This window comes from Manacus candei, unplaced genomic scaffold (assembly GCF_025592945.1).
Source record: "Manacus candei isolate 608988 ecotype Guabito, Panama unplaced genomic scaffold, ASM2559294v1 h1tg000023l, whole genome shotgun sequence".
Classification (NCBI taxonomy): domain Eukaryota; kingdom Metazoa; phylum Chordata; class Aves; order Passeriformes; family Pipridae; genus Manacus; species Manacus candei.
This window is the reverse complement of record NW_026138071.1, coordinates 9082052-9094702: the sequence shown is the minus strand read 5'-3', so window position 1 is coordinate 9094702 and position 12651 is coordinate 9082052. Positions and strand designations below refer to the sequence as shown.

Genomic DNA, 12651 nt, shown 5'->3' with positions numbered 1-12651 from the left:
AAATCATGCTGCACATGTTGGTTACAGTGCCATTACATCACACAGAACAAATCCTGGCTTCCATAAGCAACACACAAGAATAAAGATTTGAGCTTTTGTATATGACAAATGATCAGAAAATATTAAGCAATCTCAGACACTTTTACATAGAGTTAAATCACATAATTAAAGTTACATCTAATATACTAAAATATTAATTTTCTCAGCAATGCGAAGGAAATAAATGAAAACCTCTGGATTAATATACTTAAATACTGCTGCAAGTTCATTTGTAATTTTTTCAGTCTAAAGGGAAGAATTACATATTTATTGTTTAATGCTGTTTCCTCCAGCAGTTTCCATTGAGGCAATTTACCCATTTAACCACCATTCAATAAACTTTAGACTTTTAGACTATCATTTTAAATAAACCTAATGACTGATCAGACCAAACAATGATTTTTACATCTCAGAGGTACAAATGTGTGAAGTCTGGTCTCCTCAAATTAAGGCTCTATAAGTCTGCACCACATAAACTTGTTGCATACATATTGCAATTGGAAAGCTTACCTTTCCTCTACCAATAGCCAGAAATGTGTCCTTGCAGCTATAGCAACATTTTCCAAGGCAACCTATTGCAGATTTTATTTGAGCTAAATTTAGAATATATAAAGGTTATGTATTTTGATTAAGGCCACATTCTTTTTTCCACTTTGTAATCTAGCACTTCTAGTAATGTGTATGAAGGGTAATGAGCTTTCTTGAAGCTTTCATAGAAACTTCAAGGTCAATATGATTAGCTTTGACTGATATAAATTTTAAACTAAATTCCTATTCCTGCTATTAATTAGAGATTGATTATAACTTACCATAAAAGTAGTTACAAACATAATGAAATAGTGAAATAGATTCTGCTTGTATGTGTCCTCATATATTATGGTACCTTATAAATCTTAGATATAAATTCACTTGTATAAAGCTACTCCAATTCATTACCACTCTGACTGATACATATTTAATTACCTTTTGTTTTGTTTTAAGTTTTCGTCATTAATTCAATGAATGGAAAGACTATTAATAATGTATTGTATAATGTGGGCAGAAACAGTATAAACATCTCTCTCATAATCCTAAAATGCAACTTTTAACTTTAAAACATATGGCTCTTTTTTGAAGACCTGATAATTTTTCTGTAGTGGTTAGCTATATGTTAAGGAAAAATGCTATTTTCATTTGATCATTATTTGGGCTATAAGATTGATTCTTTAATTGTTCAAGTGAACCTAGTTATACATTTATTGATTTAGTTCTCAGTCTAAGATTCTTCAACCCCTGGAAGTCCATAGTTGATTACAAAGTTGCAACTGCTGCCTGGCTTTTCTGGGATTAATTATGTATCTGGAAGTACCTGAAAAGACACTTAGATCAGTACAATATCATATTTTATAGTGTATTACCTGGTTTACAGTGTGTGATCTTATGTTGTGATTTCGGTACCAATTCATTTGCTTTGTCACAAATTGAATGTCTGTTAGAATAGTCTCCAAATACATATTCTGGGACAAAAAAATAGCTGTGATTTCCCTGCATTGAATAGCATTGAAATCTGTGATTTTATTGAATGATTTATTGTGAAAAATAATCAACATCTTGATTTTTACAGGAAATTATAAACAGCAAAATGCTCCTGAAATTCACTACTTATAATTCCACCAGATTTATCACATCCATTGCACCTAAACCCATTGTTTGAAATTGTACCCCTGAATTTGTCATAGTCTGCTTTCTTCGGTTTGTTGAGAGCTTTCCAACTTTTCCTTGGACGCTGCAAATTGTGCCATGTGTGCCTCCTAAAACCAAATTACATGCTTCTGTGACACCCTTTATCTCTTTCCTTCTGTTGGCTTAAGTGGCTGAGAAGCTGAACAGATTTCTGTGCAGCCAAGATGAAATCTCTTTCCCCTTCCTTCTGCCTGACACATAAAATCAGTTATAGGTCGTGTCAGACAAAAATCAAACACTCTCTACAACTCGAGGAAACCTGCTACCACCTGCTAACCAAAGATCAGATAATGCAACAACTACCTCTCTCTGATTAAAAAAAAAAAAGATGGAAGTCTCCCCTTCCACTTGGAGTCATGTAGTGAGCACTCCCCTTCCTGGTTAAATCTACTTGAAATCCTAAATCTGAGCAGGCACTTTTTTTTTTTCATTTCTCTTCACTTAGAGCAACACTGCTAAAAGATATGCTTGAAAAGGATTAGCTATTAGCATTTAGACAAAGCTCTTACATGTCATCCACACTGTGGTGTTTTTCTCTTTTCTTTGGAACATAGGTCTGGCTGATATGGTTCCTTAGAAAATTTCACAAACATGAAGTGAATGTAACCTATGCTGAGTTATCAGCGTGCAGTGCCAAGAGAAGAGTTAGGAGAAGCTCTGAAAAAAACATTCGAGGACTGATGTGGGATTCAAATCTGACTGCTGATGCCTTATAAGCAGTCAAGGATTTTTGTCCAGCTGTATGCTGAGGCAGCAGCCTGAGAACAGTAGGAACTTTTATATGTTCTATAACTTCATATAGTTAAATAACTACATATACAACTCTAAAGAGAGTTGTATTGAGCAGGTGTTAAACAGACTTTTTAATCACAGTAGAGTGGTACTGAGCAATTTTTGACTGTTCACATGACAGATTCACTCAAAGTAAACAAAGGCTCAGAGTGGCAGGGAGAGCTGTAGAAAAAGCACTGTTCAACCTAATATGTCACCTCTGCAAAGCTCACAGTGGTAAGTGACCTGATAAGTGCAACTAGTATATCCCATGATAAATGATGTGTAACCTTTCACCATCCTGGTGAACAGGAGAAATGGCATAGAGCCAAGAATGTAAACTAATTAATAAATCCCCAGAGATATAAATTAAGTAAATTGAAAGAGGAAGGAGAAATAGCTCAAACCAGAAGTCCAAGCAAAAGGAAGGAGTTCTGTTTGGTGCTACCATGAAATGCCTTATCACAGAGATCCAAGAATTGGGAGGGTCAAGAGGGATGGAATTTCAGCACAGCAGATACAGGGTGAGAACTGGAGTAGTCATCATCATTTTTCTTACAAGGGGCTGGAGATAAAATATAAATGACTCATACAAAGAGTGTTTTTAAATAGTTCATATATTGTGTATGAAATATACAAGACTTAGAAAGGTAATTAAATTCAGCAAGATAGCTGAAATGCTGAGTAAAATCCTAATAATGTAATTGGGATTTTTTTTAACTTGAAATAATTTTTTTTCTCTATCTTAATCCAAAATTTTATCTGCAGTTCAAACAGGGTGGGGTGTGAAAGAAAAAAAATATTATTTACATGAAGCTTCATTTAATATTAAAATGATCTTTGACTGACCCAGCAATGCTGAATATTTCATTCTTTTAGAAGTCCGAAATAATAAAATAAAATTAACAGGCACCTTTCACCCTACAGTACTATAAGAGTATCAGAGACATGCTTTACACAGTGATGTAAGGATTGGCTTGGAGAGTAGTGATGTTAAAAGCTACATAAGTGAAAATCAATTTCCTTTCTGAAAGTAACCAGTACCCTTTTGCAAGCAATATGAGCTGCATTAAATGGCCCCTGTCTCAGACAAAACATATTGCATTTCACCAACCTTGTTAAGACAAGTAGTGCTACAGTTATTAGTAAGACAGCTGGCTGAGGCCTGGCCCCTTTCTCTAGAGGGAGCATTCCAATGCACTGTAACACATGCCCAACGCTGTAAATGCAATGAAGCAAGTCTTTTACACCAAAAAGCTAAACAGTAAATACACCTCAATAGTTCATTTAAGAGAAGAGGCTTAGTCAGGCCTCTGAAACACGCAATCAAAGACATTCAGGTACATCATTTAATGCATTTAGGTTAGAACAAATATTTCTAATTTCAGTGAATAACAAATTGCTAAAAAAAAAATAAACTCGAGAAAAGTCCAGATTCATCAATAAAATAGTAGAAATAAAACTAAAGGAAGAGGAGACATTCAGTAGCAGAACTCTGATGATGCAGACCAGACAAAGCTGCTTGTTTATCTACAGCTTAAAAATGTTAGCATGGATGTGACCAGTTTTCTTTCCTTAAATAGAAGTAAGAAACAAAGAGAGTTGTTCCGTCAATGTTCCAATGTACCAATTTGACTTTCAAGGTTTTGAGACACACGAATAAGTGGGTGCTTGAGAAATGTCAACCCCTCTCTAACAGTATGTTTATAAACCTGTATTTTTATATGTTTTGTCTTTCATCAGATATCACTGATAAAAGAAACTGGGAGCAGGAGAACATCCAGGAGTACCAGGACTCCCCAGTTCAACCGGCATTACCCCATGTTACATGGGGGATCTGTGAAACTGAAAGTGATTTCATATATGGGGAAGTGGAGAACCGATTAGATTTACTTCAAGAACAACTCAACAGGTAAAAACAGAGATAGGACCAGAAGAAACATATGTGTGAAAGGCTACATAATACAACTGATATTGATGATGCTACAGAAGGAATGAGTTTGTGCAGGAAATTTCCAAAAGCATCAAGATCTTCAGAAGCTCAAAAACACAAAAATATGTCTGATTAGAATATCACTTTGTTGTCTATATGTATTCTGAGGAACCTAGATATCAACTAAGTTAAGTTTTCCAGATTCTTGGAAAACTTGATTCTGGGAATTCTGGGTATACATTTTTTAATTTATTGCCATGATATTCATGTTTCTTACCTCTTAGTACCCCTATTAGCTACTCTGAATTCCCTTGCAGGAAAGCCTTTTTCCTTGATCGACTGTTTAGGAAACCATCTGTTTTTAACCAGGAAGCTGTAGGCACTTGTACTTGTTATACTGAGGCAACTAAAATTGTTAAATCTAAATCTCACCTCATCCAGAATGCTGTTCCTAGATCATAGAATCACAGAATTGTTTGGGTTGGAAGGGACCTTAAAGACCATGTATTTCCAAATCTGCTGCTGTGGGCAGGGACACCAGATATTTACACGTCTACAAAATTGTAATTTTCAGTAGCTTCAATATCTGAAGTAACTTTTCTTTCCTGGAAACCCAAACTACACCAGATGCATGCTTTTAAAAATGTATTGCAGATAAATTCCCTTTTTGACGCATTAACTTTTTTGCAATCTATAATAAAACATAGGAGTATGCACAGACAAAATACTTATATCTCTCACGACAGAAAAATAACATTTGCTTTGTCAGAATCCAATATTACATTTGCTTAATACTGATATACTAGTCATGCTGGCAGCTAAGCACTATAGCTTAGAACATCTTAAAAATATGATTACAGAATTTTGATCCATCCTACACTGTAATTTACAATGTAATTTCATTTAATTTTAAATTGCCCTATGCTCAGGACAGTGGCTTTTTTGTTATTTTAACTCTGCAGTTCCATTATTTTTCCGTGACAAATACTATGACATGCACTCGGTCCTAATTATACTTTAGTAGTTCTTCAATGGCATTCTGTGCTGTATATTTTAGCAATCAGTTTAAAGCCAGGTTAACTGCATATTGCTTCCTTCATCTACCAGAAGTCAATCAAATCATAGTATTTTTCATTTCTGAATACTATATAGTACATTTTAAAAGACAATTTTTAACACGTAAGCCTAAATTGATGTAATTTCTAATTGCAGTAAAATCAAGTAATCTAAGTAACCGTAAATGTCACATAACTAAAAAGCTGCAGGTTCCCCATCAACAGTATGTAGTCTTTTGGTAACATTTCCTTAAGTAAAATCTTAAGCTCTCAAGACTGCAGTTATATCTCAAATTTACCCATAGTTTTATGAAATTTACCGATAGTTTTATCAAATTCTCATGCCAGTTCTCAGTATTTTCTTCTGTGAGAAAATATTGTTACTGATAAACTAAGAACTAAATTGTCACATGTTTTATTAAATAATTTTATTCTTAACTCTTTTCATGTTTTTAAAGTTTTTCATGCTTTCAGGATTTTGGGCCTTGCTGGGTCTTCTATGAATATAACAGGCATTATTCTTTCCTGCCTATGTCAGATCTAACCTGCCGAACTAAAAAGCACAGTCACTTCTCCCTGAATTCTTCCATGCCAAGTTAGAGTCTTGACATAGCAATTATTGATAGACATAGAGGGCTGGAAAGCCACTCTACAACAAATATGTCCCTAGAGCTATCTCTGTTTCTCTTCTTTAAGCAACTGGAATTTCATGGAGACCATGGGCCAAGCATCTAGGGTTCTCCTGTTTATTTGGGTGTCATAACATGGATTTGTTTTAAATTTGGAGGAATGGAAACTGAAGTTTTATATGCAATGATGATTAATAAAGTCTACCAGAAGTACTCTTTGATTTGTAATACCAAGAAAATTCCATCAAGTGCTAACAAAGTAAGTAGGGAGCAATTTTAGAGTTAATTCAAAGACAGTAATGAATACACATCCTCCAATGCTACCTTTTATTCACTGAGATTTTAAGACCCAGGTTTAGCAGATGGAAGCTCTCTGGGTGGTGGTATACTGCTGCTACTGCAGTATATCGCCCTGTGGCATCAGCACCACGCTTGTGTGAGAACAGCATATTTGCAAGTAGCAAAGAACCCAAGGGAGATGAACAAGAGGGCAAGTAGAGCACAATTGACTCCAACGATAGTCTCAGTTTGCACCTTTTTTTCTGAGAGCTGATGCCGCAAAATTAGTTTCTCCCTATAAAGAAACAAACAGCATCCTAAATATCCTTTGGGCACACCTTTCAGAATAATTTCACAGACACTTTTCTACACAGGCAATGGACAACTCCAACGTGATAAAAAAGGACAACAGTGAAGCACCTGCTAAAAGCAAAAATCTGACAGCACAGAATCAATTCTACTGCTGCAGGGAGCCCAAGGAGTAACATTCACAACATTGAAGGCAGCTGACAAAGATTTGTTTACTGTCAGAAGTTGAGTTGCACTACAGAAGGCTGTATATCTGCATTACAGTCTGTCAGTGCATGCTGTAGCCTTCCAGCAGCTGGGGAGGCACAACAGGCATTACCTATTCCTGAGTTAGTCACAGATCTTGACAAGGCCATTCGAAAATCATTTCAGGGTTATGGAATTGTAAGTATGAACAACACAAGCAGCTCAAGTGTTTCAGAAGTCATATACAAATTTATGAAGAGGGAAAAAAAAGAATAAAAAGCTACAAAATTTGAACATCAGAAATCCTGACATTAACTGAGGCCTGAATAAGTTTGAATAAATTTTCGCAGTAAGGAGACTTGGACAGTTGGATTTTTTAATGATCTTGAAATTATCTTTCATTTTCTAACTGTGGAAAAACAAATGTAGTTTCTGCTTATTTCAGTGCATTGTATTAGCAATGGGAATGTCAGAATTAATTGTCAGATGCATCAGAAACAGTGTCTCATGTTCAGCCAGTACAAATCAATTCAGTTACAATAAAAAGAATACATTTATTTCACTTCATTTCAACCAGATACATAGTTTCAAACATAAGGCACATTCTTAACGTTGCAAAAACATGGGAGACAAGTATTCAGGTATGTCCTACAAAGGAAAGGGAGAGCCAGAAGCTTTGGAAGGGCTCAGTACTCCCTCTACTGTTCTCTCCTGTTTAAGACATCGTCATGCCACAACAAACAATAGTTTTGTTGGTAAACTGCAGGGCCCTCTCGAATGCCTCTGTAATCAGTATGTTAAAATATTCCCACTCCTGGTCATGAGTTAACTGATGTCGTATTACTTCTCTAGGCTTGAATCTCAAATGACTGCTGATATCCAAACCATCCTGCAGCTTCTACAAAGGCAGTCAGCACTCATTCCACCGGCCTATAGCATGGTGACTGCAGGGGCAGAGTATCAACAGCCAACAGCTCGGGCGATGCAAAAGCTTCAGCCTGCAGCATCCATTAAAACAGACAGAAGTTTCAGTCCTTCATCTCAGGTAAGTATATATGTACAATAAGATCAAAAGAGGTTTGCTGGTCTTTTTATCTTATGATGGAAGAAATCCATACCAGTCTAGGTGCTTGTTCACTAGTTTAAATATGAAATTATTGCTTTGAGCTGACACCTGCGCAGGGAGCTTAGACATCACAGTTTCAGAGGCCAGATTTTCTGTGAGGGTTGTAGAGATTCATACAATGATCTCACAATCAGACTGATTTCCTTTATTGACATGCTCTTCACATAAGTTAGCAGAAAAGGTAGATATTAGACACAGCTCTAAGACACAAAGACATTCCAAGCATCAGACCTGCCTGCATAGGTTCATCTACCATAGGTCCCATTCATGAAGTCCTGAGAAGAAGCATGACTATGTTTTCCTCAAGGTACAGACCAGACAAGTCCAGCTGATGCAGCATGATGCTTATACACATATGGAATTGTGAGGGGCTAAACCCATTCTTGTGTCCAGTCCCTCGCTATTGCTGGAAATACAAACATACAGAGACATGACATAGTTGTGTTTCCCAATACACATTTTCCATTCCAGTTCTTTTCAGGCAAAATTTGATAATTTTCCAAATTTGTTCAGGATTACTGGAGTTTAACGGCTTAGAGATGTGGCTTATTATTTCCAAACAGGTTTCTGAATGTCTAGGAATCCTAAATCAGTCATATAGCATACAATTAGCAAATCCAGTGTGCTTGGCTGTGTAGCTCATATGTATGCTGGGGCATATATGGGCACAGTAAGTTTAACACATCCAGAAGGCATCAGTTTACATGCATAAAGATTATCAGGGCACCAAACACACAGCAGTAGTTTTTCAGAAGTGTAAACCCACCATGCATGTACCTGCACAAAACACACACAAATATCTCTGTTTGAACAGAGGTGTGCAATCCTGTGCAAACATCAACAGGCGCACTGCACACTTCACACAAATTCCAACTTTAAAAGTGAAGAATAACTGAGTGCTGAAACTGGAATCCAAAATGTTTGTTCAGAATTATGCAACTCTGGAGTTATGCTCTGAAACAAAACTGCAAATTCAAAAATGTTGAGATCCATCCTCTTAGGCTGGGTCTCAAGAGTACTCAGCCCTTCAGAAAGGGCTGCTCATATGTGTATCTTGATGTTATATGAGGAGGTCTGAGGAGAAGAAAAGATATCCATGCTTCTACAATTAATCAACAGAATTGCATTCAATTACATTAAATCAAATGCAGTACCATGTAAAAATATTTCAGAATACTGCTTAATTTTCAAAGATGATTTTCTATCAACTCTCTGAATGTGCTAATTTTGAGCAGAACAAGAGCCTGGAAGAGACAAATTTAATTATTAACATCTTGTTTCTTCTCATCCTTCCCAGTGCCCTGAACTTCTAGACGTTGAAAAATCAAAACTTAAATCCAAAGAATCCCTCTCAAGTGGAGTGCATTTGAACACAGCCTCAGAAGACAATCTGGCTTCTTTTTTAGACCAAGAACATGACCAATGTGTAGAGCGGCCCTCACAGCGTTGTAAACCTTGTCTCCCGCCAATTAGGCACCCTTCCTTGCCAGAATCTTCACTAAGCACTGTAGGAATCTTGAGTCTTCATAGGCATGTTTCTGATCCTGGTCTTCCTGGGAAATAGTACTTTTATACTATTACTTCACATAAAAATGTAAGTGCTTTTAATGGCTGTTTTTCCTTTTTTTTTTTTTTTTTTTTGTATTTAAATCCTCTATACTTGACTCAGGGGCTACAAGGAATATACCATTATATGCAAAAGTACTGTATATTTTCCTAAATCTGAAGCTTGTAAGGTAAAGTTGAGCAGTTCTGATGTAAATATATATATACACACACTAATTGTATGTTCCAAATATAAAACTGCCAGCATTCTCAAGGCACCTTAAATTTTTATTTTTTTTTAAATAACATGCATGTTCTGAAATTACAGTTTACGTTGCATGGAGATTACCATTTACTGCTGTCATGGAAATAGTATTTTATTGTGGATATGTCTTCTGAGCAAATAGGAGACCAATAACAATAATTCACATAGAAAAACTCCTACCTGACCAAGCTAAAATTCAAGCAAAATCCTCTTTTAGCTCACTTTTGAAAACTGATTTATCTTTCTTTCAGTGAGCTTTCTATAATAAATCACAACTAGCCTGAATCTAAAGAAAGAATAAGGTAACCAAGTATTCTGGGCTTGAAACAATTAAGATAGAGAAAACAGCCTCCTTTCAAACCAGTTGAAGTAGGGCAGTATTTTAACAGCAGGAAAATTCTGCCACATGCTGGAAAGTATCACCAAAGGTCACATCCACAAAACTGCATTAATTGAATATTTTGTTTCCACTACATTTTGGTTTTGGGGTTTTGTATTGCTTTTCTTTTTTTTTTAATTGCATCATAGAAGTTAGCTGTGATGAGCAGACAGGCACTCTTCATCTGTCATACAAACATAATCAAATGCAATAAACCTAATTTCTATATAATACAGAAGACTGTGTTCCTTTTGTTCAATGCAAATTATTAACAACCCGTTTAATTTAAAAATAATTCACACATTTTTGTGTTATAATTAGTAAGGTGGCTGTTTGCAGTTACCTCTTTTTACTGACTGGCCCCTCCCAATGATCCTGGTTAGGGTATATCTGTATGTGAACACACACATACACCAGGCAACATTCCTGTATGGGTGCATGTGTGTATTTTATATATGTACATAGGTGTGTATGTATGTGTATGTGTATATATATTTATATACACACATACACACAAGTATATGTATATACCTACACTTACATGTAGGAGTATAGATATAGAGCTATATATATATATATATATATGTATATATGTAAAATCACTTTCAGGAACAATTGTAAACTTTCTTATTACAAAATGAGTAAGCTTAGCTTGTGTCCAAAGCTGACTACATTAGAATAAAATGATTTAAGGTCTGTAGGCTTTAAATACAGTATGTACTGTATGTGCATAATGCTTTGTGAATACTTAGATTTAATTTTATTAAAATATTATTCTGCTTCAAATGTTGTGTTTATTTTTAAATGAAATTACCTTTTTATTACTGTTTTTAAATATTTAAAAATGTTCACATGATTTTCTAATCTTATAGCTTTAATGTGAAATTCCTCTAGGAAGAAAACTGGTTTCAGAAAAGCACATAATCCAGTTGGTGGGGGAGCACATCGATCTTAACTAAACCCAAACTATACCCTCTGTTCTAAACCAGTGCTACAGACAGATGCAATAGCAGTTGTCCCTCACACAGATACATATGTTGTATGTTGGGGTTGGAATGAAACATGACACTTCCAGTCATACACAGCCAGTAGATTAAACCAAGGTGGGTGAATCTTCCCTCGTTTAAAATCAGTGTGTTGGGCTACTGAGCAAGGCTCTGCTTTACCTGTGCTTTTAAAGATACAAAAATGAAATTAATACCTTTGTAAGTGAAAAGATTAACCAACCCTTCCCATACAAGATCAAATTTTCTTCTGCCTCATGCTACTGTTGATTGTTGAAAGGTCCAAATGCTACAACAGGCTGACTGCTCTCACTTATACCACGACTCCAGGAGGTCTGCACTGCTCAGTGCCTTGCAGGATCAGATCCTAGGGACCATTCAGAATCTCTGCCTGCATATACTCCATGACGCAGGAGTGCTGAATAAAAAACAGCTTCTGCTTTTTTTTTGCTTTTTTTTTTTAATAGCAAATGTTAATGACTTCTGCTCTGTCTCAGTCTGGTAACTATATTAATGTCTGCTACAAGGAACAGGTTAGTACATTTTCTAAAAAACTATCTGTGCTTATGCTACATTCTAAAAAGTCTGGTATAAATTAAAAATAAAGTCATTGAAAAAAGTATAATGCATGAGCATTGGTTTACAAAATGTCTTTTGTCCAATTTCATCACTTGGTATTTCACATTAATGCAAAGAGACTCAGCAAAACAGGTGGACTGGGAAAGGAGCACTGGGGAAGAGGAGGAGCTACAACTACTGCAGTTAGTCCAAGTGAAGGAAAAGTTCCATTCCTTACTCCTTTTCTTGGCTCAAAGAGGCTTTGTTCCTTCTCTTCTCTTTGTATCAAGAAGAAAAATCTTGAATGGGGGAAACTAAGGGAGACTTTACAATGTTATGGAGATCCTAAGGTCCCTAGACATCTGCCAAGGAATGCAGAAACAAAACAAAAGTTTAGTGGCAATACTTGAACTGCCCCTTCTCTGGCAAAGAAAGATCTGCCTTCTCAGGTACCTTCTCAGGTGCCTTCTCAGGTACCTTCAGTAAAGTACATGAAGACCCCCTGTTTCAAACTTTTTTTTTCCAGAAGCAGGTACAAACCATTTGTTTTGAAAATGTGTTAATTTTCTAAACAGCAAAAATTGCCCCTTTAATTTGTCATTAGTTTGTTGCTGTTTGGGGGTTCCTGTTTGTTTGGGTTTGGGGGGGTGAGCATTGTCTGGTTGGTCAGTTTGTTGATTTTTTTGAAGAGGTGAGGCTACCTTTAAGCCCAGTCTGTTCTGACTTGATAGAGATGGGTCTGTGTTTTCCAAATCAAACTGGGAATAATGTTAAGGATTGTATACCCACACATTACAATGCACAGCTTCTAAATCAGTAGAAGCTTTCAGAACTTTAGGAGGTAAGTTTTC

The 12651-nt window shown here is 35.9% G+C and overlaps 1 protein-coding gene across 3 annotated transcripts in view; it reads left to right on the top strand.

Moving 5' to 3' along the window:
• The window catches only part of KCNH7 (potassium voltage-gated channel subfamily H member 7), a 221243-nt gene extending 210216 nt beyond the window's left edge, over positions 1–11027 (top strand). For all 3 annotated transcript variants that reach the window (XM_051787243.1, XM_051787242.1, XM_051787244.1), the window contains 3 exons: positions 4276–4444; positions 7776–7968; positions 9347–11027. In XM_051787243.1, coding sequence (XP_051643203.1) covers positions 4276–4444; positions 7776–7968; positions 9347–9613 — 629 coding nt within the window. In that variant the 3' untranslated portion in view covers positions 9614–11027. The remainder of the gene's footprint in view (positions 1–4275; positions 4445–7775; positions 7969–9346) is intronic.
• Positions 11028–12651: the final 1624 nt, after the last annotated feature.